Source organism: Erpetoichthys calabaricus, chromosome 8 (genome assembly GCF_900747795.2).
Source record: "Erpetoichthys calabaricus chromosome 8, fErpCal1.3, whole genome shotgun sequence".
NCBI lineage: Eukaryota > Metazoa > Chordata > Cladistia > Polypteriformes > Polypteridae > Erpetoichthys > Erpetoichthys calabaricus.
The window spans coordinates 15,684,887-15,710,390 of NC_041401.2; the positions used below are offsets into that span (position 1 = coordinate 15,684,887).

The 25,504-nt window shown below is 40.6% G+C and overlaps 2 protein-coding genes across 4 annotated transcripts in view; one reads left to right on the top strand and one right to left on the bottom strand.

Annotated features, from left to right (window-relative positions):
- Positions 1-3,567: 3,567 nt before the first annotated feature.
- sp9 (sp9 transcription factor) lies at positions 3,568-12,616 on the bottom strand. 3 transcript variants are annotated; one of them, XM_051930672.1, is made up of 2 exons: positions 12,503-12,616; positions 3,568-5,614 (listed from the first exon to the last, which is right to left on the bottom strand). In XM_051930672.1, exon 2 carries the CDS (start codon positions 5,579-5,581, stop codon positions 4,328-4,330), a length of 1,254 nt encoding a protein of 417 aa, XP_051786632.1. In that variant the 5' UTR covers positions 5,582-5,614; positions 12,503-12,616; the 3' UTR covers positions 3,568-4,327. The 3 variants fall into 3 exon arrangements, with proteins under 3 accessions (XP_051786632.1, XP_051786631.1, XP_028662107.2); XM_051930671.1 differs by lacking the exon at positions 12,503-12,616 and adding an exon at positions 11,999-12,263; XM_028806274.2 differs by lacking the exon at positions 12,503-12,616 and adding an exon at positions 6,797-7,324.
- ola1 (Obg-like ATPase 1) overlaps positions 8,058-25,504 on the top strand; it is a 296,977-nt gene continuing 279,530 nt past the window's right edge. The window contains exon 1 of the mRNA XM_051930680.1: positions 8,058-8,077. The gene's annotated coding sequence lies outside the window, so the exon portion shown is untranslated. The remainder of the gene's footprint in view (positions 8,078-25,504) is intronic.

Sequence of the window (25,504 nt, forward strand, 5' to 3'; positions counted from 1 at the left end):
TGTGCTTCACTGATGTAACAGATAGTGCATTTCGTATTTGTAGTTATATGTCTATATAACAGACAGACAGATAGACAGATACGAAAGGCACTATATCGACAGTATATTCAGTTCACGTTATTTTTGTTTTGCGCCCTTCACTAATGTTACAGATAGAAAGGCGCTATGTCGAAATAACAGATGTGACAGGCACTACATTGATTTAATATTCAGTGCAATTTATTTGCGTTCACTGATGGATCTATAGATAGGAAAGGCGCTATATAATAGAGTGAGAGTTGAAACGCAGTATATCGATATAATATCCGATTTACTTCGTTTTGTGTATGGTGCTCTTCACTGACAGATCTACAGATCTGAAAAACACTATGTCGAGATAACAGATAGATGGATAGATTTGAAAGGCACTATATCGATATTAAATTCAAGTCATTTGCGTATAATACTCTTTACTGCTGTAACAGATTTATAATATGAGCGGCACTGTGCTACCATAACAGACGGATTTGAAAGGCACTATATCGATATTAAATTCAAGTTATTTGTGTATACCTGTAATACTCTTTAGTGCTGTAACGGATGTATGATATGAACGGCACTGTGCCACCATAACAGATAGATTTGAAAGGCACTATATCGATATTAAATTCAAGTTATTTGTGTATAATACTCTTTACTGCTGTAACAGATTTATGACATGAGCGGCACTGTGTCAACATAACAGACGGATATGAAAGGCACTATATCGAGATAATCTTTAATTCACTTTATTTTTGTATGGTGCTCTTCACTGACGTGCCTTACATATCTTTAGTTCTGTGCTGATGTAATAGATAGCTATGAAAGGCACTATATCACTTTAATATATTTTTGTATAGCGCTCTTCATTGACATAATGGGTAGAAGTACAGAAAGGCACTGTGCCAATACAATAGGTACATGAGATCTTAACGACATCATAGAAAAGAAAGGTATAGAAGAGGATGTAAAAAACATCTGGATGTGAATACAATACGTATAACTCAATAAGTTAAGATTTTATTTTCTATTATTTTCCCTAAAAATATTATCTGATTCTGCTGCATTCTTCGTGGAATTTAACTACACGTTGACCTGTTGCGATGTTTCCATTCAGTTTTAACGACAATGACCTTTGGTTATCTCAGGTGGATAAAACAGATCACCTTGTGAAGCAAAACAAAATAAAAATTCGTCGCTTGCCTCAAAGAAGCGGAGGTGATAAATGTCACTTCCTACAGAAGTGTGTCGCCGTCTAAATGCACGCCACACTTTGGCCGCTTTTGAGTGGCTCGGCTGTCCAGCAGGACCGGCAGCGTTAAATGAGCTCTGACGGTGTTAAAGTGAGCCTTTGAAGTGCGAGTGTGTATTCCCAGGTTTACAATACATGAAATATAATTTGAACGTCTATAAATAATCACACTTCCACAGACAGTTTAACGCGGGCGGTTTTGCTGTTCACATTTTTGATTTTGTTCTCCAGACTCAGACGTAATCCTGGGGCCGCGTCTAAGAGGCACAGATAGGAGGAAAGACCAGAATACGTTTGGCCGTGTAAACGAACGATTTAGGAGGATGAACGCAAATAACACAACACAGAAGAGCTGGGGATAATAAGAAACAGAAAGAGCTACTTAGAAAGTCTGCACATTTATCATTTAAAAGCACTTTATAAATCGCCTACAAAAGTCTGTTTTAAACATAGATTTAAACGCCCGAATCATTCTAGTTTGCGCAGGTTGGGTTTTCTAAATATACCAAATGATATTTAATTTTAATCTCAGCGGTGAGTAAACTGGAGTCTTTTTTTCTCGGATTTAGCGATTTATCCGCTTTCCATTTTTGCTCGCGCGATTTCATACCTGCTGAACGCCGCAGAGACGCTCTCAAACACGCACTTTTAAACAACATTAGAGTGATTTTTAAAAACAAACACAGGAAGTCTTGCGGCTTGGCTTGATGGACCGAATGCTCTCCGCTGTCTCGTTTGTCCGATTTCTTACACTTTTAAGTGTCCCGACCGCTCTGCTTCTTACTCTTTTAGATTTGCGGCATCTCTTTTTAATGTCTTGTTTTCCGTTGCCACCTTATTGTTCCAGCCGGTCCTACACATTTTAACGCTTTCTACGTGTCGTTATTATTTGAGTGAATTTATAACTTTTTTTTTGCCCCCGTTGAGGTACAGAAAATCCCACTGGAAAGTGAAGCCGCTACAGTTCACAATTTTTCTCGTCGTTCAAGCCTCACAAAGGAGTGTGCAAACTATCAAAATAAACGCAACAGCTGCGCCTTAAATTATTCCCATTTTAGCCATCGCAACACACGCGCCGATCTTTACCCCCCGTGCATATATTTGTTCAGATACGTATACCTCAATATTTGTTAATGTAAATTCTCTTGGAAAAAAAAAATACACCGTATGGATTAGCTCTACAATTCCAAAGTGTCTGTCGGCTGCGATCTTTTACTTTTGTCTGCCCCTTATCTTCATGGTTGCAAAGCCAGCCGTAGGGGTACAAAGGGAAATGAAAATGATTTTAGTCTAAATAATTGCCTTCTGGTCAATTTAACAGTAGGCTTGTGAAAAGGAGCGTCTAAATGAGATTCCTGTCCCCAACGTGTTCCCAGCCCCGGTCGCAGCCTCTAATTATTCCTCGAGTTTCTTTTTTTTTCTTTACAATCGGACGCTGCGATGGGTAATGACAAAGAAGTCAGAGAGCATCCTTGAACCTTTTCAATTCTCGGCTACTGATATTCAAATACCAGGCGAGCACCATTTGACTGCACGTCGATAGAAGCATTTCAGACCCCCCTTACACATCCCATTTGCATAGACCCCCTTTTCCTCTTTTCAAAAGCAATGGAAACACTTGCCTTTTCCAGAGCATCAAATCAAGTGTTCCGTTTTTTTTGGCTTTCTAAAAAAAAAAAAAAAAAAAAAACGCTTACATTTTATCCTCGGGTGCCATTTTTTTTTCTCTCTAAACACCCCCCCCCCCCCCCCCCATTCTTATTTGACATGCAAATGGGAGCAGTTAATTCACACAATTAAAATAAGATATTCATGGGGAATCTTTGTCAACAGCGATCGAGAAGCGTTTTCCCTTCGGACCAGCGACAATCCGTTTCGGCCGAACACAAATAATGTCGCGCAGATTAATTAGATATTTGATAAGACACGAATCCTAATAAGGGGCTACAAGACACGAGGGGCTGAGGTGCGCTGCGAGTCCAAATTAATAAGATTTAACAAGATTTTCATCTGGGCATGAAATGTCTGTTCCGGGATATTAACTAATGATTTATTCCACAGAGAAATGTGTGCTTGGGAAAAAAAAAAAAGAAAAAGATAAAAACCCGAAATCCTCGAGCCCGACACAGCGACATTTTCGAATAATCGGCCCGATATTTTAGGTAAAGCTTTTTGTCTGAACGAATCAACAAAGTGCGCTTTTCTTTCTCTGCTTTCCAATCAATTTTAATATTTTGTTAATTTTGCAGTTTTGCGCACACACAAAGAAAGAAGCAAAAAATAAAAAGCTCTATAGCTGTGATGATTAGATTCCTTTAATGATAAGAAAATGAAAAGTTTATACTTGCGGCATTTTATACAATATTTTTAAGGAATTTTTTAAAATATGAGAGGCTCAATTACTCGAAGTAAAGAAATGGTTAACTCATTATTTTTTTTTAAATATTTTTACATACATACTCGATACCCACAAAGTGCATTTAAAAGTAAAAAGAAATTCCCTGAATTTCAGGAACCCAACCACGAAACTAGCATAATTAAACATTCACAAGAAAATAATAATAATATAATAATAATAATAATAGCATGTGTCCTTGTTCATATCGTCTGTACAGAAAATATGCACGATTTACAATGGCAGTCCGGCTTTGCTCGTCGAGTTTGCTCACCTTTTCAGGATTTTTTCCACTTTTGTTTTATGCGCTTTCTGGCATAACATAATTATTCATTTCTTCTGACGAACTGTCCGAGACAATAGCAATGAGAAATAAGTACTCATCTTTTCACACACATGTGGTCCTTCTTGAAGGTCGTTTTTTGAATATCTTTTTTATTTTCTTTTGAAGTGATGCTGCTCGTTAAGTTCCATCAGAAACGATTTAAAACAGGAAACCTTAATCGCTCCCTCCGTTTGCTTTTTTATTTATTTATTTCATTTTTTTTTTCAGCCTCCAAAATGCCTGCACGTTTAGTTCGGGGCCGCGACAGGTCACCTCCAAGAAAGCCACGTTGTCCATTTCTTAGGTTATTTGGGAACAAGTTTTTTTTTTTTTTTTTCTAAGATTCGTTCTGTACGGGGGTCGAGTCCTTGCCCTGTACCCTAGTGGAGTTCACGCCATCTAAGATGAGGTCGGGAGACTCCGACCGGGGGGTCTCCAGGTTGCTGGTGTCGGTGTCGCTGTCGCTGCCCTTTTTGCCCCCTCCGCCACCGTTGTGCGTTTTGATGTGTTTGCTCAAGTGGTCGCTGCGCATGAAACGTTTGTTGCACACTGGGCAGGCGAACCTTTTCTCCCCGGTGTGGGTCCTCAGGTGTCGCTGAAGTTCGTCTGACCTCGTGAACCTTTTGCCGCAGAAGAGCCAGTTGCAGACGAACGGCCGTTCCCCGGTGTGCCACCGCAGGTGGGCTTTGAGGTGAGAGGTCTTCCCGTAGACCTTCCCGCAGCCAGGTATGTGGCAGCTATGCAGGCCCTTTCTTCTCAGGCTTGCTCCGGCAGGACCGAGCCTCTCGGCTTCTTGACAGTTGGGGCAATCGCAAGTCGCTCGACCGGAGTACCGGCGGGCTGAGCGGGCAGAGCCCCCGATGCCCGACGCTGCCCCCGAAATCATAGCGTTGGCCGTAGAAGAGTCCGTGTAGGAGGGGATGACGGGTTTGAAGCCCTCCTGCGTCAACAGGTGCTGGCTGGTGGACAACAGGTGAGAGGCCGTGGGGCTGATTCCGGTCGAGCTGAAAGCCGAGTGGGTCAGGGTGGAAAAGTCCGGGTTGTAGCCGCTGAGCTGCGAGTGCAGAGAAGCCTGCGGGGTCTGGAGGGTCCCCGCCGGGTTCTGGACTTCAAGCCAAGAGCTGGGATTGGTGTGCACGTCCCACCACGAGGATGCTCCGTTAGCAACTTCGCTCGAGATGGTCGAGTGAAAGCCCGATTTGTACCACGACTCGTAGGGGTGCGCCATTCCTACCCGGGGGTACAGCGACTCGGCCGAGGTGTGCACCTTGGAGATGAAGGCGGACTGGCCGGACTCCTGCGACGGCACCCCGGTGGAGTTGGAGAAGAGGCTGCTGTACTCGGCGCTGAAGGCAGAGGAGGTCGGCGAGGTGGAGGCCAGGCAGAAGGCGCTGTTGGCCGAGCCGCTGTTCGTCGTAAGTCCAGTAGATCCGCGGCCGGTGGCCACCGTGAAGCCGGAAAGGCCCGAGCCGAGGCTACAGCTGGAAGACCTCTTCCACGGGTGAAATCCCCCTTTGGCGAAGGCGCTGGACTCGGGTAAAGTGGTCAGAGGGCTGGTGTTACCGATTTTGTTGCATGTCGCAGCCAACATGGCTAATGGGGTAGTTCCAAATCGAGGTTCTTCCTATAGTTCAATAAAAACAACAACATAAAAAGTTATATAGTGCCCTGCACAATGCATACCACCATAACTTACTTAACCATACACTTAAGACTATAGACTGGGAGTGTGAAGCTGTCGTTTGGACCTTCAGGTGATGGGTTCAGATCCCACTACTTACACTGTGTGAGACCCTGAGCAAGTCACTTCACCTCGGGAAAACAAAAATTCATGTAACCAATCGTATCTTGTCGTATAAGTCGCCTTGGATAAAGGTGTCGGCCAAATAATAATAAATAACTCGCACCTTAAGACTGTCCATTTGATTCCACAAACGGCCACTGGCACTACCGTACATTACTGTGACAGTGACTTTTGTCACGGACGCTATCAAAATAATCGGAAATCCTCCGCGATCGCTCCTTTAGTCCTTAAATCCGTGAAATCAACTGCTAAAAGTGCAAGCAGCAGAAAATCGGTGGGCGCATGGCGGGGTTGGGGAAAGCTATTAATGGCTTCACGCCGCAAACACAATTAAAACAAGAAGGAGGAGAAAGACTTCCGAAAATAAGCACAAATAAACTGAACCGCTTCACACGCTGAGCCGCAAAACGTCTCTCGAATCCATAGCACATTTAACAATGGTAGTAATTTTAATAATCATTTTATTTATATAGCGCTTTCCCCGTGTTCGGAGCGCTACATTTACTACCCCCATGTATAGACGCTGTTTGTCAGTTTCATGTTTACCACACATAAACAAAACATAAAAGTGCAAGTAACGATTATTTTATTAAAACGGCCCTCTCGAATACACGATTACACAATATTAATAATAATAATAATAAATGATTCGAACACAAAAATGTATAAATAAAGCGGCAATGGTTACCAGTCCAGTGTCGGTTCCTTTCAGCTAACTGGAAAAATGTGAGTGGGCGTTTTAAAAGAAAGAAAATGCAAAAAGATTGCATTGCATTTGGGGGTTCCCGTCCAGAATTTTTTTTTCCCCAGCAAAATGTGTTCCGTTTACCGAAATCGGGTTCTGCAAATGGATGGATATATTTAGTAAAATCATTTACCAATAGACCGGCATCCCGTCTGGTGTTGGTTCTTGCCATTAAAAGATCTGGCTGTGCTTAGAAAACAAATTATCTGCATAATAAACAATATCCGGCGGTTTTCATGACGGTTGTTAAAACTTACCCCGAGTATAGACGTAGCCATAGCCAGGGCCTACTCTGCTTTGCTTTGAAATGGCAGGGCAAAGAAGCAAAAACAAAAACAGAAAAAAAAGTTCCCCCAAAAAAAAAAAAAAAAAAACAACACACCAACACCACCGCCGCCACCACCACCACCACCGGATAGCAGAATGCGCGGCGACTTGGATCCCAGTTGCGGCGCCCTCCTCGAGTTGCACTACACTGACTTCACTTGGGCTCTTCTCTCTTCTATAACTCGACCCAGTTGTAGAGAGCGCGCGCTTTGAAGTACAGCTGGCCGGGGCGGGCAGCCAATCGCCGTACGAGCTGCGCCACGAGAACTGCGGCGCCACCAATCGGCTTTGCGCAGATGACAGCGCGCTTGTGTCAATCAGTAACTGTTGCATGGAGCCATCCCAGCAAAATCCGCAAAGTCGGAGAGTTTCTTTTTTTTTCTGTCTGTGGATTTTGTTCCCCCAAGCGTATAAAGCTTTTTACTATCTTTGTATTTGTTAGCTGTGACTTCTTGCGTATTAACACACAAAACGCGCGCACCTTAACGGAGATCTTACTTTTCGTTTACTTCACTTCTCAGTTCTGAACACAACGATAGCATCTCTGGACGGCACATATTATGTGCTTCCCAAATGCGACGATTCCTTGTCAAGTGTGTGTCTGAGGCATAAAAATTGATATTCCAAAAAAAAAAAGAATGAGTTGAAGTAGCAGCTGCGTGCTCGTGCGCGACTCCCTCTCTCTCGCTCGCTCTCCCTCTCTCTCTCTCTCTCGAGCTCCCTCTCTTCCTCTCTGAATTTGGATATTTTTCAAATCTCGGCGGCTAAAACTGAAACGAACCAGTGCAAGGCTTTCGGTGTGTCAGTTTGGACGTTTCTTTCATTTAGTTCTGCCGAAATAAGAGGATGTCCGACGCTGCAGAAGTTAGGAAGCCGCGTGACACGACGGTGAGGGGATGAAGAGGGGGTTCTGAAAGAAATAAAGAAATGCCTAATCACTGCGTGCCCCCGTGGAAAACAAACAACGCTTTGGGACGTAGAAGAAGAGTATTACTCGACCAAGAACTTCAAGCGGTGTCCCGTTAACACTGAGCCCCTGAGTGATTTGACACCCGTGACTTGTCATCAGTGATGAAACAGACGAGGTACATCTTATACCTAAATGGTGACGGTTGTACTAGTATGGCTTTTATCTTTCCCCTGAATAGAAACGAAAAAAGTCAAGAGGAACGCTCAAAGAGAAGAGAAGAGAAGTGAAATTCTCACAACAGGTGACCGTTTTGTCTGTCTGCTTTAACTTGGGCGCAATGGGCTGTTTGTGTGACTTGACGGTTTTTTCTTTCTTTTTTTTAATAGAGATGACAGTAGGGTGTCAAAGCCTTTTTGGCCAGCCCTAAGGGGGGGGAAAGAGGGAGGGGTTATTAGAAAGGGCAGTCAGTAAGTACATGTGCCATCGTATAATCTGCAATATCACACACCAAATGGGACAAAGTCAACTTCGGTTCACCCCTATAATATTAGAGGAACGCTTTGGTGGCCGGAGCTTATTCTGTGAAAAATAACAGTCAGCTTACCTGACATTAATAAATGAAGTCTGCATGGAAATGCCAGCTTGTTTACTTGGCATGAAGAACTCAAATGAGTTGGCATCACACACGTGTGCAGTATATTGAGCCGAACTTTCGGTGGAAATTGCAGTTAATCAAATGCCCCCCCCAAAAAAAGTCGCAATGTTTTAAATAAGAGTCCACTTAGCACTAGCCGCGTGGGGGTGGGCTGAGGAAAGACAGAAAAACGAAGATCAATGCATTATGCCAATGTGTTGCTCCGGCTGCTAAAACATTTAGGGGTAATGACAACGTAACAATGGCCGCTGTGGAGTGAATCATCGTCCTTTTAAAAGTTAAAGCAATTTTCGGCAGAATGGCTTTCAGCAGAACGCGGTACATTATAGTATTCAAAACGGCCAAATAATGCTCTATTATAGCGCCTGAATGCTGCCAGTCAGTCCAAGCGTAATTTGTGCAGGAGGCTCAGTGCCTTAAATCCCCACCTACAGAGAGGTGAATATAAAACAATTTCTTCAAATCCCTGGCACGGAGCTTGAAAATTGCTTCCTTTTTTTGCAATCATGGCAATTTGACTGGAGAGCAATTAGCACGATTAAATGTCGATTCTGCATAAACAAATTCGATTGAAATGCGGAATGGCAGCAGACCTCGTGAAAATGGACCAGCCAAAATGGTGACAAATATTAACAGCTTGCCTGACGTGTAAAATAATAAATATGACCCGCAGTTTATAGTGCCCTCACATTCATTTATTCATTTCGTCATTCGAGTTAAGTTTAAAAAGAGACACTGCAAATATATTCCATAGAGCCGAATGTGCGTGATTTATTACCTAAACTGGCATTTCTGCCGCAATTGATATTTTTTTCGTTAAATTTGTCAATTTTATGACATAATCAATAGCTTTTCTTCTATTTACTTTCAATTTTACACATTAAACAGAATTTTCTTATTGGCACAGTGTATTTCAGTTACCAATGCATGCATATTAATTTCAGGAGTTACGATATCTTATACGTTTAATTTTCGGGGGTGGGGGTGGGGGGTCTACGATATTTTCCAAAGCGACTTGCAAATCACACCGTTTCCCTGTACACATATATATCTAAATATTTGTAAAATAAACATTTAAAATGACATTGTCGAGAACTAAAGTGTCTCAGCAAAGCAGCATTTTCATTTAGAGGTCAACCCCCCTCAAGTGCGCTACGAGCACATTCTTTGTTTAGTTTAATTTCTCATCGAGCATCTCGGTAAATTATCTGGGATCTTGGCTTTTTTATCGGAGGTTAAAGGACATGGCGAATTAAAGGATGGGATCGTTTGTCAGAGAGGAAGATGAATGTTCAATCCAAAGTGCGCGGATTTAATTAGAGTGATTATTCTCAGATTATTCAACATCCAGCCGTTTTGAGCCCCGTCTGCGGTGAACCACATTGTCGTGGAAAGAGAATCGCGAGAAAAGAAATGGAATCGAAATCTAAATAAGCCTGTTCGCCCCTCGGCCCCATTTTGTTTAAAGCAATATAATTATCTGAATTGGCTTTTCACGATATAGAAAAGAAAAGATAAAAAGGGGGAGTTGATTTAATATTTTGAAATATATTAAAATATTGACATAATAAAAGAGGCGCGTGAAAGAGTGGACAACGAAAAAAAAATAGGAAAAAGTTTGTTGACCAGTAAGTTGCCATTTTAAGAGAATCTTACCGAGTCGTTGTTATTATATGGGGGCAGATAACTCGAATGAAATGTTACGGGTGGTCCCTTTCGCCTAAAATGAAACCACCGTGCAACACATACTTAGAAGCGCGGCCATCACTATTATATATTAATAGCCGAATTGAATAAGAAAGAAAAGAAAACGGAATTAAAGAGAGAACGATAACGAGAACCGATTCGATCAAATCAAGAAGATGTCTTACATTTATTCTGGTGCTATGTATATCTATCATCGTCTATTTCTATTATATAGTGCCTTTTCTATCTAAATATCTATAAATCTATACACACTCTAAAAATATATTGTGCCAATTTTGTCTATCTATTGAGCCAATATTTAGTGCTTGTCCTATCTAAAAAATGAAGGTGTCAATCACATAGGTGCCATAGGGGAACCAGAACCATCCTCAAGGAGGTTCCAGAAATATCTGTAAATTATTAAAATTCGTAACTGGCTTCAAAAATGACCATGAATTGATCATAGCGGATTTATAAAATGCCAATGGGTTCCTGAGTTTAAAAGTACTATTACTGCAACACGCAGGCTGAGTTCAGAGTTTCTTGATCTGTTAGTATCCCGCCAGTGGACCATAAATGAAAAATGAATTTTTTAAAGCCCATACTTTAAAAAAAAACATTCGCAGAACGAAGTGGCGCTCTGTCAAGCAATAGAAGCAAAGAAAACAGTAAAGCGCTATTAAAGAACCGTATTTAGGGTTTGTGTGTGCGTGTATATATATATATATATATATATATATATATATATATATATATATATATATATATATATATATATATATATAAATAAGACAGATAGATTAGAAAGTCACTATATCATAGATAGATGGATATATAGAAAAGGCACTATATAACAAATAAATAGATAACAGAGGTACGGCAGTATATAGAAGATAGAAAAAGCATTGTATCATAGATAGGAATAAACTAAATAACAGTAAGGACGATAGATAGATAGATAGATAGATAGATAGATAGATAGATAGATAGATAGATAGATAGATAGATAGATAGATAGATAGATAGATATTTTAGTATAGTCGGCAGGATAGATAGATAGATAGATAGATAGATAGATAGATAGATAGATAGATAGATAGATAGATAGATAAGGCACTATATATTAGAAATATATGAAGGAAAGGCACTTTATAATTGATAGGCAGATTTGAAAACCACTACATAATAGACAGACAGATAAGAGGATCCAGACAACCCAATGAAGTAGTATTTCCAAGCCCTCTTTTTAAGGGTGTACCTATCAATAGATAGAAGATGCTGTTTAAATATAAACGGAGATGCACAGATACATCGATTGAGTAGTTATATACATCGACACATAAAAAGAGAGGCAGGTATATAGAGATATATGGATAGTTAGATTGAAAAGGCACTCAATTGTATACATAAATAAAAAGGCACTCTATATTAGAAAGGAAGATTTGAAAAACAGTACTAGATAGATAAGACACTATATGAAATAATATGTAAAAGAACTACACAGCTCAGTAACGTGCCATTTTAGAACGGTTATTTTTTAAAGAGTCTCCTTGTCTATAGAGATAAATAATGATTTTTAGATATTAACTTAGATAAGCAGATACATCGATAACCATAAGTTATGTATATATCGATATATGGATAGATTAGCAGGTAAATATATAGAAACGCGGAGAGTTAGACAGACAGGTAGATGAAGTGCAGTTCTATGCTGCAGACAAATCGACAGCCAGACATGAAGTTCAGTTGTTGGCACCAAATCCGCCATCACCGCTTCAATCCGAAACTGAATCCTTTCACGTTCAGATGCAAGTGTGCGTTACTTTTTTTTTCTGGTAGCAATTAGGAGCCCATTACGAGCCATTAGATTGATCAATGTACCTTAAACAATGCGAATGATTTATTTGGTCAGGACAAAACAGTCTTGCGTCCATTGTAGCGCTACTGAAGTCAGTCTTTTGACTCAAAGTCCATCCATCACCGCGTTAAACAACAAAGGCCAATTGATTAACCCAGATCCGTTTAATTTCAAACTTTCTGTATTTAAAAAGTCGAGTTTTCTCCCATTAAACGTGTGGCCCCGGCTGAGTGACAGAAGCCAACAGGCGCCGGCCTGCCCTGTGCCTGCAGACAGCCGATGCCTTTTCCTTTGGCATTTGAGGTCTACCTACTTAAAAAAAAAAATCCCAAGAGTCACCAGAAATATCTGTAAACTAATAATTGAGTCGTCCACCAGTGAGGAGCACGAACCTCTCTAGAAACTGGGCTAGCCAATCAGCTTCACGTGTCTCCTTTTTTTTCTGCAGGCGAAAAGAGGTTTATAGTTTGTAAACAATTAAGCTTCTAATTTATTCTGCATAATCTGAAAGGGTCTCGTGAGCCTACCTGTTAATTTGAAGTACCTGTTTTGATTGAAGTGTAAAAACAAGTGTAATTAAAATGCTAATACGAAGACAAGCAGATTAACCCTTAAAATCATAAAGCTGCTGCGGGCCTAGTAGACTCATCAGATAATCCCTCCATCTTCAGAGAGTCCCGCATCGGCTTTGCTGGACGAGAATGCGAAGACTAAACGTTTACTGTAACCAGGAATCTCGCGTCGTGTATGTTCTAAATTGTGCGTTTAAGCCCCGCACGCTTCCACTTTTTTTGTGCTCGTCTCAGTTAAAATGCAACCACAGCTGCGGTTACCCTGAAAGCTACAATTCCGCATGTGGGTGTGGGTGCAAATGTCATTCATTTACATGTGAACGCCGTCATGGCTACAAACGTGTCACGTCCATTCAATACTCCAATTATCAGGGGGAGGACATCAGGGGGTGCGGGAACATGGAGGGCAGTGATCGGCGTGTGTTCTTCGGGCAAACATGTCGCAGAAAAAATGTAAACGAAATCGGACAGGAATTCAAAGTTCGCTTATGTTCGCTCACTTGCCACATTAAAGGACTGAAGAGAATTCACTGCGACGTTTAGCAGACTGGACGACAAGAGCCGCAAACTCCTCGAAACTTCTGAAGCACTCACGGGGCTTATACTTTCATCCGCCCAAACGTTTCGGATTTAATGTAAAACAACTCAATAAAAATGTGGAGTCAGATAGGCATATTAAAGCATTATTTTTATTATTTTATTATTATCCGTTTCTTCTATACGCAGTGTTAAAGTATAGAAAACTGGGCTTAGATAAAATACATTGTGATAAATTACAATACGATATTATTTATATGGAAGGCACTATATAATAGATACTGTATATAGACAGACAGATAGATAGTAATTTATTTGTTCTAAGAGGGAAACTTACCTCTCATTGTTATGGATAAAAATATTAAGTACTACAAAAATGTGATGTTAGACTCAAACACAATCTAAAATGCATATAAATAAAAATAATAAAAATGGACCATCATCCCGATGTTATAAATTGTAAGCGGCGTTTAGTTAGTTGGCAAAAAAGCGCACTGACTAATTGTAATAAACCTGTAAAATATAAAAAAAAAACTGTTAAAATGACTCACCTACCTTTCTTTCTTTCTTTCTTTCTTTCTTTCTTTCTTTCTTTCTTTCTTTCTTTCTTTCTTTCTCGCTTGCTCTTCGTAGCTTCAGGAGTCTCAGAATACACTTATCTGTGAAAGACTTCACGACTGGCGTATGTGCACTCACCATTCTGTTTTATTATATTAATGATTTAATTCTGAAATGACTTTGAATTAATTATACGATTCACTGGCGCACGATCAAGTTAACTTTTTGTGTTATTTATTTATTTAATCGTCATAGTTCTGTGTGTAAGTGTTGTCATAATTCTGACTTATGTTATATATAACTATAATCAGCGAACAGCTGTAAAATATTAATTTTAACAGATTTAAACATAATCATGTATACAAATATATTCAAAATCTAATTTACAGTTTCCGCTATATGGGGGCAATTCTACCGTGGCTCTGCCATTATTGCTTTAGAGTTTTAAACTCATCCTGAAAAACATACAACACCTTTCGGAATATTATATTTATACGAGAAATAAACACGGGATGTGAAAAGGACATATTCACACCGTCTGTGGAATTGTCCATCCATCTATCCATCCATTATCCAACCCGCTCTATCCTAACTACAGGGTCACGGGGGTCTGCTGGAGCCAATCCCAGCCAACACAGGGCGCAAGGCAGGAAAGAAACCCCGGGCAGGGCGCCAGCCCACCGCAGTCTGTGGAATTGTGACTTTCGGAAATCTATATATCTTTTATATAGTGCCCTTTCATTCATATATTCCTATTATATAGTGCCTTATCTATCTATCTATCTATCTATCTATCTATCTATCTATCTATCTATCTATCTATCTATCTATCTATCTATCTAGAGAACCTTCAGCTATGTAAAATTCGAGTCAGAATAAATCGCGTCAGTGTTTCTTGTATTAAGCATTCGATTAAGGAGAGTGAAATGAAAAAGCAGGTTACTTCTGAAGTGAGTCACAGTTTATTATCTAATAGCGTAGCGCCCATCCTGTCAAACTAAAACACGAGTATGCGTTTAGGAAATCTTTAACGTGTTGTCCATCTTTCCTCAATTGCTACCTACTTTTTTTTAATACAACACTTAGAAGCGTCAGACTCATTTCACAGGTAAGAGTTTACATGAGCCAAAGCAGTGAATTCCTCCACAGCAAACGTGCGAAACTTCGTTACAAAACACCTGAACAGACCTGCACGCTGTAATGACTTCTGGGAGTTTCACCTGAAATTGACCGTTGTTCTGTTTTTTTTTTCTTCACCGTGGGCCTCTGAAAGTTTTCTTCACTTTATTCAGTTTCCCATGCCCTGTATATTTGGTGTTTAGTTGTTTAGCATGAATGCACAATCTTTTCAAAAAGAAAACGATGGAAGATCTCCGAGAAAACCTGAAACACTGCGTATGTGCAGCATGTTACACACACAATTAATGAACTCAATATTTTTTTCTTGATTTTTTTTAGTTAGAAGTGAAATCTAAACATCCTGATAAGGAATGACTAGGGTTTATTTAAAGCATGAAGCTGTAAATGAATTCAGACTATACCGCTATAGGAGAAACTTTTTCGGTTTCATACATATAATATACAAGGTATATTTCAGTATAGTTTTAAACTTGAATGTTAAATTTATGTTCCTTTATGCAGGCAAGGAATACAATTTATTAAAACTGTAGAAAAATGTATTAACAGTGACCTCATGATGAAGAATGTGTATCTAATATATAGTGTCTCTCGTATCTATTGAGCTAATATTTAGTCCTCGTGTATCAATCTGATATATAGCACCTTTCATATCTAGCTAGCATAGTACCCTTCCCATCACTCTCTCATACAGACCCTATCAATCATACAGTGCATTTCGTATCTATCTATCTATCTATCTATCTATCTATCTATCTATCTATCTATCTATCTATCTATCTATCTATCTATCTATCTATCTATCTATCTATCTATCTAGATTGTCAAAGAACAATTTCATTCTGTGAAGGGTTCTTTGCACATTAACGCGGTTTTTTTGGGTTTTGAAAGGGCATGTGAGCAAAACAGAAATCTGTAATGTATCGTTGTCGCCATGAGTCAGGCAATATGTGTCTTTTTAAAATGAGGAACCCACTGATATTTCACATCTGAAACCTTCACTATTATATAGTACCTTTCTTTCTTTCTTTCTTTCTTTCTTTCTTTCTTTCTTTCTTTCTTTCTTTCTTTCTTTCTTTCTTTCTTTCTTTCTTTCTTTCGGTTTTCGCACGTTTATCTATTATATAGTTCTTTCTTTCTTCCTTTTTTAGAAAAATATTTACTGTTAAAAGGTGTTAACATATGTCAAATTCATTACAACATGCTGCCGCTTTATTTTTATTTTATCCATCCATCCATCCATTTTCCAACCCGCTGAATCCGAACACAGGGTCACGGGGGTCTGCTGGAGCCAATCCCAGCCAACACAGGGCACAAGGCAGGAAACAATCCTGGGCAGGGTGCCAACCCACCACATATTTTTATTTTATTGTTTTCAAAAATACCTCAATAAACGAAGACCACGCTCTTCCGCCACATCGAGAATTGAAGTTAAAAAGGCTTGTTTAAACTCGGTGTCAAAAAAACGGTGTAAACGATTATCGCCTGTCTTAATATAAATTACTAAGAAGGAAACCTGACGCGAGGCGCTGGATTCGTCTGAATGAGGTGGGAATCGCCGTGCGCAAAGAGTCTAATTTTCTTAAAATATAAACAAGGTTAAAGTTTGTTTCTGTAATCTAGTGATTAGAATCCCGGAATACATTAAAGAACCGGGCTAATTAGACGCTCATTTGCATATAAAAATGATGTAAAATAAAAGGCCCGTCCCTCGATAATGTCCTTTGAGCGAGGCTAAGGCTGAGTAAGTGCTGTGTTTGTTCGCGTGCTCGTTTATTTATTTATTTGTCGATTTTCTAATTAGACGGCGCCCTCGGTGCTCGAGCTTCTCCGGAATAACGCGAGCGACAAAGTGAAAGGAGAAGAAGCGGCGGCGGTGGCGGCGGCTCAATCCCATCTGCTTTCAAATCATGCAACCTTCCTTCATGTCAATCTGGAAATATTTGGACACAGTGTGATGGGGGGAAATCAGACCACTTGAAATAAGCTGCTCCCATTAAAAAAAATGTTCTTTACCCTCAAAAAATAAACACGAGACGCTCTGCTCTTAACTGAATCAACACCGCAAATTCTGCGAAGCTGGAAATGTGCGCTGCACAATACCACTGATTATTTCACCGCATCCCTTGTTTATTTAGTAGCGCTGGTGTTATGTGAAATTATCTTATTTAGTTGAATCTAAATACAGTAGTAATCATAATCATCGCAATAGACATCCTATCGTTAACCTTAACTGTTAACCAATCCCAACCTGACAGGCGTATACACTGAGGACTGGCTTCAGATGTTAGGAGCCAATCCTCCAGAATGTTGGTTTTAAATAGATAGACTTTTGCTCGCATTTTTTTTCTTCAAAATTTTAAGAAACGACCAAACGGACAAAGCTGAGTAATGGGGACACGCTTCGTCAGTAGCAGACTGTCGCTGTCTCTGGATTATTAGAAAATAAGGTGTCTGATGTGTTGGAAACGTGGCCGTAAAAGTGTTCTTTACAAAATATCAGCCATCAGCTTCATCCACACCCCGACCTTCCAAAAAGTTCCAATTGAAATGCATGCGATACTCCGGGCAAAGCAATTCCGGGAGATTCATGTTATTGTAATAAGCGCAGCGGCGCGCTGTTACCTTTGGCATTTCACTACCTTTCAGGTTTAGCGTCTCATACCGGCAACAACAACAATGGGGGGTGGGGATGTTTAAATAAAAAATAAAAATAAAAATCGGGCAATCTGAGCTCTCAGTCACCTTAACATTCACTTGGAACACCAAGGGTGACACCACATAACGGTCTTAGAAATGTGACTGTAGCTCAGATACTACATGGACTCATCTATCTATCTATCTATCTATCTATCTATCTATCTATCTATCTATCTATCTATCTATCTATCTATCTATCTATCTATCTATCTATCTATCTATCTATCTATCTATCTATTGTGCCTTTCATATCTATACAATACAATACAAGTTTTTGTATAGCCCAAAATCACACAAGAAGTGCTGCAATGAGTTTTAACAGGCCCTGCCTCTTGACAGCCCCCCAGCCTTGACTCTCTAAGAATACAAGGAAAAAGTCCCAAAAAACCCTTGTAGGGAAAAAGTGGAAGAAACCTTAGGAAAGGCAGTTCAGAGAGAGACCCCTTTCCAGGTAGGTTGGGCATGCAGTGGGTGTCAAAAAGAACGGGGTCAATACAATACAATACGCAGAATAGAACAAATCCTCAATACAGTATAAAAATAAAAAATTTACAAGTATGGACCAGAATTTAACAGTAGATGATATCACATAATAGGATTTGGATTTGTTTAGAGTCCTGGAGACCTCAGCCATCAAGCTGTCTCCCCCATTTGGCCATTCCACAGCTGAAACAGCGCTGGGCCAGCCAATCCGATAAAAGGACCCCTCTACCCAACGATTCCTGTGATCCTCCATCAGGGATGACTTTACCTTAGGCAGGCAAAACAACTTGGCAGGTGGGCCGTGGCACCAAGTGCCACATTTGAGTACCAAGAAGAGAACCAGAATAGGTGAGGGTTAGTAACAAATTCTAACTATCATGTTACTTATGTTTTAGTGCTAATCTATCTATCTATCTATCTATCTATCTATCTATCTATCTATCTATCTATCTATCTATCTATCTATCTATCTATCTATCTATCTATCTATCTATCTATTTTGTGTACTCTTTACTGGGTTATGTGGTCCCCCCATAGTGCTATTGCTTGACAAAAAACCATCTCATACAAAGAAGAGCGTCTTGAACATGGGGAAAGGTGCTATATTAAATACATTTATTATTATTTTTATTATTATTATGAGAGTTCTATGAATATGAAGTTGATTCTTTGGGCTTTTAAAAAGTTCCTAATGTGGAGAAAATAAACATTTTTAATGTATATTAGGCTGGATGCTAATAGATTAAGGAAACCTGAAGTGACCCTGAGCAAAAGTCCATTTAAAATGGTGAAGCCATTGGTATTTTACAAATCTGTTACAATTTATTGCTGATTACTTACAGAACCAGTTACAGATCTAAATAAGTAAAGATTCTTTGTGGGTCCATCATGTGAAGAGTTTACATTTACATTTAGTTCCTTATCAGACTCCTTTATCGGCAGTGACTTACAAAAGAGGCCAATATAATCGAGTAAACGTCAGTCTGGGTGACTCTTTAGGTACACGTGTTTCACGACAAAAAAAATTACCATCATAAGTAAAGAGTGCAGAATAAAATGCAAGCAAATTTCAACTGCTAGTTTACAAAACAGCTATGGACAGAAATTCACCAAACTAGAGGGTCTTCTGAGGGACTAAGTAGTTTGAATGGAGGTGGGCAGCTTATTCCACCAGCTAGGAGTTACATATGAGATAAGTCTGGACTGAGATTTGATATGACACAGAGGTGGCATCATTATACACCCTTTATCAGCAGACCTGAGTGGTTGAGAAGGACCATAGCACCCACAGGTGTCTCCATATATACTTAATGTGTGCTGCTTCACAGAGCCAATGTAGTGTATTGAAAAGAGGAGTGATGTGCCTGCCTCAGCTGGTTGAATACCAGACATGCACTGCATTTTGAATCATCTCCTTGGCTTCGTGACTCATGCTGGTACTCCTGCTGGCAGAGGGTTGCAGTAGTCCAGAGGTGACAAGACCAAAGCCTGCAACAGGAGTTGTTGTTGCAAACTCTATGAGATACAGTCTGATCTAGTGGATATGGTATAGTGTTGTTCTGCAAAACCAAAAGACTATAGCAACATGGTCCATGAAGGTGAGCTGGTCATTGATTACTACCCCAAATCTGTGTACCGACTTGGCATGGTGGGTGTTGACAATAATGAGCTAAGCTTAACAGAGATAAGGTGCTGGAAAGGTAGACAAGATGGAATAACAAGAAGGTCCATCTTTGGCAGACTGAACTAGAGATAGATAGATAGATAGATAGATAGATAGATAGATAGATAGATAGATAGATAGATAGATAGATAGATAGATAGATAGATAGATAGATAGATAGATAGATAGATACTTTATTAATCCCAAGGGGAAATTCACATACTCCAGCAGCACCTTACTGATACAAAAACAATATTAAATTAAAGATTGATAATAATTCAGGTAAAAAACAGACAATATCTTTGTATAATGTTAATGTTTACCCCCCCGGGTGGAATTGAAGAGTCGCATAGTTTGGGGGAGGAACGATCTCCTCAGTCTATCAGTGGAGCAGGACGGTGACAGCAGTCTGTCGCTGAAGCTGCTCTTCTGTCTGGAGATGATACTATTTAGTGGATGCAGTGGATTAAGGACAGAGCCGGTTATACTTCCTTAGAAGGCTGGCATCCTTCAACATCTGCAATAAGATGCTGCAGATGTTCTATCAGACGGTTGTGGCAAACGCCCTCTTCTATGCGGTGGTGTGCTGGGGAGGCAACATTAAGAAGAAAGACGCCTCACGCCTGGACAAACTGGTGAGGAAGGCAGGCTCTATTGTTGGCATGGAGCTGGACAGTTTGACATCTGTGGCAGATTGTATTACTTCATCCTTCTTTTGACAACCAAAAATAGTTTCCCTTTGGCAAGGATGTCCAATTCTGGTCCTGGAAGACTGCAGTGGCTACAGGTTTTCCTTCCTGCCTCTTCCTTAAACGGTTAATTCCTTCAACTTCGTGACTTGGTTTTTGTCCAACTGTGGGACCTTCCATAGAGTGTGTGCCTTTCTTAACCATGTCAGTGAATTAAATGGACCACAGGTGGTCTCCAAACATATCAGTGATGGTGAACAGAACGGGATGCACCTGAGTCAAAGCACAGGGCATGAATACTTGCGTGAATGTGATGTTTTGTTTTATTTTATTTTCAATAAATTGGCAGATCTTTCTAAAATCACGTTTTCACTTTGTCATTCTGGATATTAATTGTTGCTTGATAAGAAAGACAAAAGAGCTTTAACGATTTTAGTACAAGGTTGCCATGTAACAAAATGTGGCAAAAGTGCAGGAGTCAGAATACTTTCTAAAACAAATTTAAAATCAGGAGGTCAGTACAATGCAAGTACTGTATGATGTTGGACTTTCTGGAAGTTGGCAGTCTGCATTGTAGTAAGGAATTGTTGGATCATGTCCCTTAGGGAGAAAGTGTGCAGCTCCAAAGTAGTGCAAAGAGACACTCAAGAGCAGAGAGGCAAAATCAGGTGGGTCAGAGTTGGGCATAAACGCATTGGCAAGAGGTGTAAACTGCCCAGGGGCATCAACCCCAGAGTTTGAGGTATCCAACCATGTTCAGGACCTTGATGAGCTGGATGGAGGTTCTGATGACTCTGGGGTTATAGGTAGAGATGAGGAGCCCCAAAAGGTTGTAATGGGTTTTATTATACTTTTTTGTTGGAGTAGAAAATCTTGCTGATTTGTCATTTAAATGCTCAGGGTCCTTTTGGTTTTCTACCCCTTTATGGCTTAATTCCGGAGAACTTGGTCTGGAGGTGAACCTGGATTGTTAGATGGATGTAGAAAAGGGTGGTGTTTGGGTTTGGAGCACCGTGGCGTAACATGGAATTGACCAGCGACGATGAGCTGTGGTTTTAAATGGCAGTCCATCCAAAAAGATGTACACCTTCATACTTGAGTGAGTATACTGTACTTGAGAAGTGAGTCCAGATCAGATTGGCATGCGACTCTGATATTCCAGTTGTATACTTTTCGTCTGGATTGTTATTGTCTCAATCACCTTATTCAGAACTTGCATCACAGTTGACAACCTATTACTGCTTTTTGACTAGATGCAATCCCTGGAATGCATACTGTGATAAAGCATGTTAGGGATCCGTGGTAGTGTGCAAATTTTAAATAAAAACAGTGTGCATACGCCTCGGAGTAGTTGTGGGCAGTAGAGTGGCCAGCTGGACCCAGGGTGTTAAAGTGGAAACTGGCTGATAGCACATTCATGTGCAGATGCGGTCAGCCCAGCTGGTTTCCTCATTAGTGCTCTAGAGATCGTAATCAATGCACCAATGCCCACAATTGAATAAAAAGAGCCTGAACTGGTTAGACGGGAACAGAAACAGAACAAAAATGAACTAAGAAACAGAGTCCAGAGGCTAAATGGAAAGGATGAGGAGGAAAACAAGGAAGGACAGGACTATGGCAAAGTCGATATTGTGGAATGGAGGCAAGTGGTTGTGAAGTGGTCTTATATGGAGTGACAGGATGGTGCTCACGGGGTAGGGTTGCTGTTGTTGAACACCGGGGGGAGCAGGATTGACTAACTGCTCCCGGAAGCCCCTCACAAAATGCCAAGAGAAGGCAGTGGGAGAAGATTACAGGACATGAGGGATTCCCAGCTGATGGGTGAGTGGTGGCAGCAGAGATGCAAGCCAATAAAAGGATGGCTGCGCTTGCTGGTGTACATCTTCTCTTGCTGAGGAGACCTTAGCAGGTGAACAGAGGAGACTTCAGCTTGGAATGGAAGCACCATTTCTCTTGTTGGATTTTATGGGCAGGTCTTAACTATGCTTTAACTTGGATTATTAATCTGTCTAGAATGTTTAATTATATATTTATGTATTGACTTTTAGCCTCAAAAAAGGCACTTGTTTTCATTCTAGATCATTTATATATTTATATATATCAAGATTTATATCTCTCTATTATAGTAAAAAAATCCTGTGACAAGACAAGACTTTTCGGAAGATTTTTTCAAGTCCATTCAAGTTGAGATTTTGGCCATGAGATGTTTTCAAGCCCCGCCCTCCTCACAACAATAGAAAACTACGCACACGGTACTCTCACCTGTCATTCATGTGAATGCTTTAGACAGACACATTTCTTGCTCTGACGAGACGAGACATTTCATCACAAAGGGTTATCAACAGTAAAAATGAGTACACGGACAATCCTAGCACCGAGAAACGATGAAGTCGAATGAATTAACGCCAAAAATGACGATCGGTTAAACTGCAGATTGGTTAAATGCGTATCAATAGACTGTGCTGAAACAGTTGGTGGTGATCGTACGGAACATGAAGACATCAACTTACAATATCACGAAGAATATCTACAACTGTTAACATCGTCCGGTTTTCCTCCGCACGAATTACTGTAGAAAGAAGGGTGTATCCAAGAAAGGTAATGTAGTACATCTTCAGGGTATAACATTAGAGAACAAAGGAGATCTTGATATGCCATTTGTATTAAAACATTAACAGTTTCCCGTTAGAATAGCTTTTGCAAAGACAATTTACAAATCTCAGAGCAAAACATTTAAAAAAGTAATTTTATTTAATAGAGAGAAAGAAACGAAATTCTCTCACGTGCAGTTATACGTTACGTTGTCACAATGAAAGTCCAAACACAGAATCACAATTCAATGCAATATTGATGAAAATTTAATTCAAACAATTGTTTTTACTTCAGTTTTACAGTTAAAAATGTAAGTTTAAAAAGTATTTGCGTGTTAATTTCAAAGCCAAACAGAACGAAATCGTATTACACAACGAATAACTCTAACACAACATGAAACATACTTTACATTCAAATTATTATTACGTTTTAATATTTTTTAATATTGTTATTTACTCGCTGTCTGCGGTGGGTTGGCACCCTGCCCGGGATTGGTTCCTGCCTTGTGCCCTGTGTTGGCTGGGATTGGCTCCAGCAGACCCCCGTGACCCTGTGTTCGGATTCAGCAGGTTGGGAAATGGATGGATGGATTTACTCGCTGTAATGTAAAATAGTTGGTAAATTGTACATCTGCATCTCCATACGCGAACGACAGAACCGCAAAGAGGACTAGCGCATAGTGCAAGCACAGTGGTTGGCAAGCAAAGCGAGCAGGAGGCAAAGCCCTCTAGTATTTACATATATCTACATCCATTATCCAACCTGCTATATCCTAACTACAGGGTCACAGGGGTCTGCTGGAGCCAATCCCAGTCAACACTGGGCACAAGGCAGGAAACAAACCCTGGGCAGGGCACCAGCTCACTTCAGGGCACACACACACACCCACCAAGCACACACTAGGGACAATATAGGATCGCCAATGCACCAAACCTGCATGTCTTTGGACTGTGGGAGGAAACTCACGCAGACACGGGGAGAACATGCAAACTCCACGCAGGGAGGCCCAGGGATGCGAACCCAGATCTCCTTAGTGCAAGGCACTACCACTACCACCATATATATATTTATTTATTGAATCCACACTGCACTTTTGTTTTGAACATTGGATTTTTTTGTGATAAGAGTAGTGAGCATTTTTATAGCTACTCTTGCTGTTATGTGTCCTCATTGCCCAGTTCTCTTCAGTTGTGACTATTGATGTCCCGGATTCCAGGGAGTATGCCAGCTGTGGGTAATAATTACAGTGCATCCGGAAAGTATTCACAGCGCATCACTTTTTCCACATTTTGTTATGTTACAGCCTTATTCCAAAATGGATTAAATTCATTTTTTTCCTCAGAATTCTACACACAACACCCCATAATGACAACATGAAAAAAGTTTACTTGAGGTTTTTGCAAATTTATTAAAAATAAAAAAACTGAGAAATCCCATGTACATAAGTATTCACAACCTTTGCTCAATACTTTGTCGACGCACCTTTGGTAGCAATTACAGCCTCAAGTCTTTTTGAATATGATGCCACAAGCTTGGCACACCTATCCTTGGCCAGTTTTGCCCATTCCTCTTTGCAGCACCTCTCAAGCTCTATCAGGTTGGATGGGAAGCGTCGGTGCACAGCCATTTTAAGATCTCTCCAGAGATGTTCAATCGGATTCAAGTCTGGGCTCTGGCTGGGCCACTCAAGGACATTCACAGAGTTGTCCTGAAGCCACTCCTTTGATATCTTGGCTGTGTGCTTAGGGTCGTTGTCCTGCTGGAAGATGAACCGTCACCCCAGTCTGGGGTCAAGAGCGCTCTGGAGCAGGTTTTCATCCAGGATGTCTCTGTACATTTCTGCAGTCATCTTTCCCTTTATCCTGACTAGTCTCCCAGTCCCGGCTGCTGAAAAACATCCCCACAGCATGATGCTGCCACCACCATGCTTCACTGTAGGGATGGTATTGGCCTGGTGATGAGCGGTGCCTGGTTTCCTCCAAACGTGACGCCTGGCATTCACACCAAAGAGTTCAATCTTTGTCTCATCAGACCAGAGAATTTACTTTCTCATAGTCTGAGAGTCCTTCAGATGCCTTTTGGCAAACTCCAGGCGGGCTGCCATGTGCCTTTTACTAAGGAGTGGCTTCCATCAGGGCACTCTACCATACAGGTCTGATTGGTAGATTGCTGCAGAGATGGTTGTCCTTCTGGAAGGTTCTCCTGTCTCCACAGAGGACCTCTGGAGCTCTGACAGAGAGACCATCGGGTTCTTGGTCACCTCCCTGACTAAGGCCCTTCTCCCCTGATTGCTCAGTTTAGATGGCCGGCCAGCTCTAGGAAGAGTCCTGGTGGTTTCGAACTTCTTCCACTTACATATGATGGAGGCCACTGTGCTCATTGGGACCTTCAAAGCAGCAGAATTTTTTCTGTAACCTTCCCCAGATTTGTGCCTCAAGACAATCCTGTCTCAGAGGTCTACAGACAATTCCTTTGACTTCATGCTTGGTTTGTGCTCTGACATGAGCTGTCAACTGTGGGACCTTATATAGACAGGTGTGTGCCTTTCCAAATCATGTCCAGTCAACTGAATTTACCACAGGTGGACTCCAATGAAGC

Coding starts and splice junctions, on each gene's coding strand:
- sp9 (XM_028806274.2), bottom strand. CDS start 6,817: ATGGCTACGTCTATACTCGGG. Junction 5,615..6,796: donor TGGCTACGTCTATACTCGGG/GTAAGTTTTAAC, acceptor ATTGAACTATAG/GAAGAACCTCGATTTGGAAC.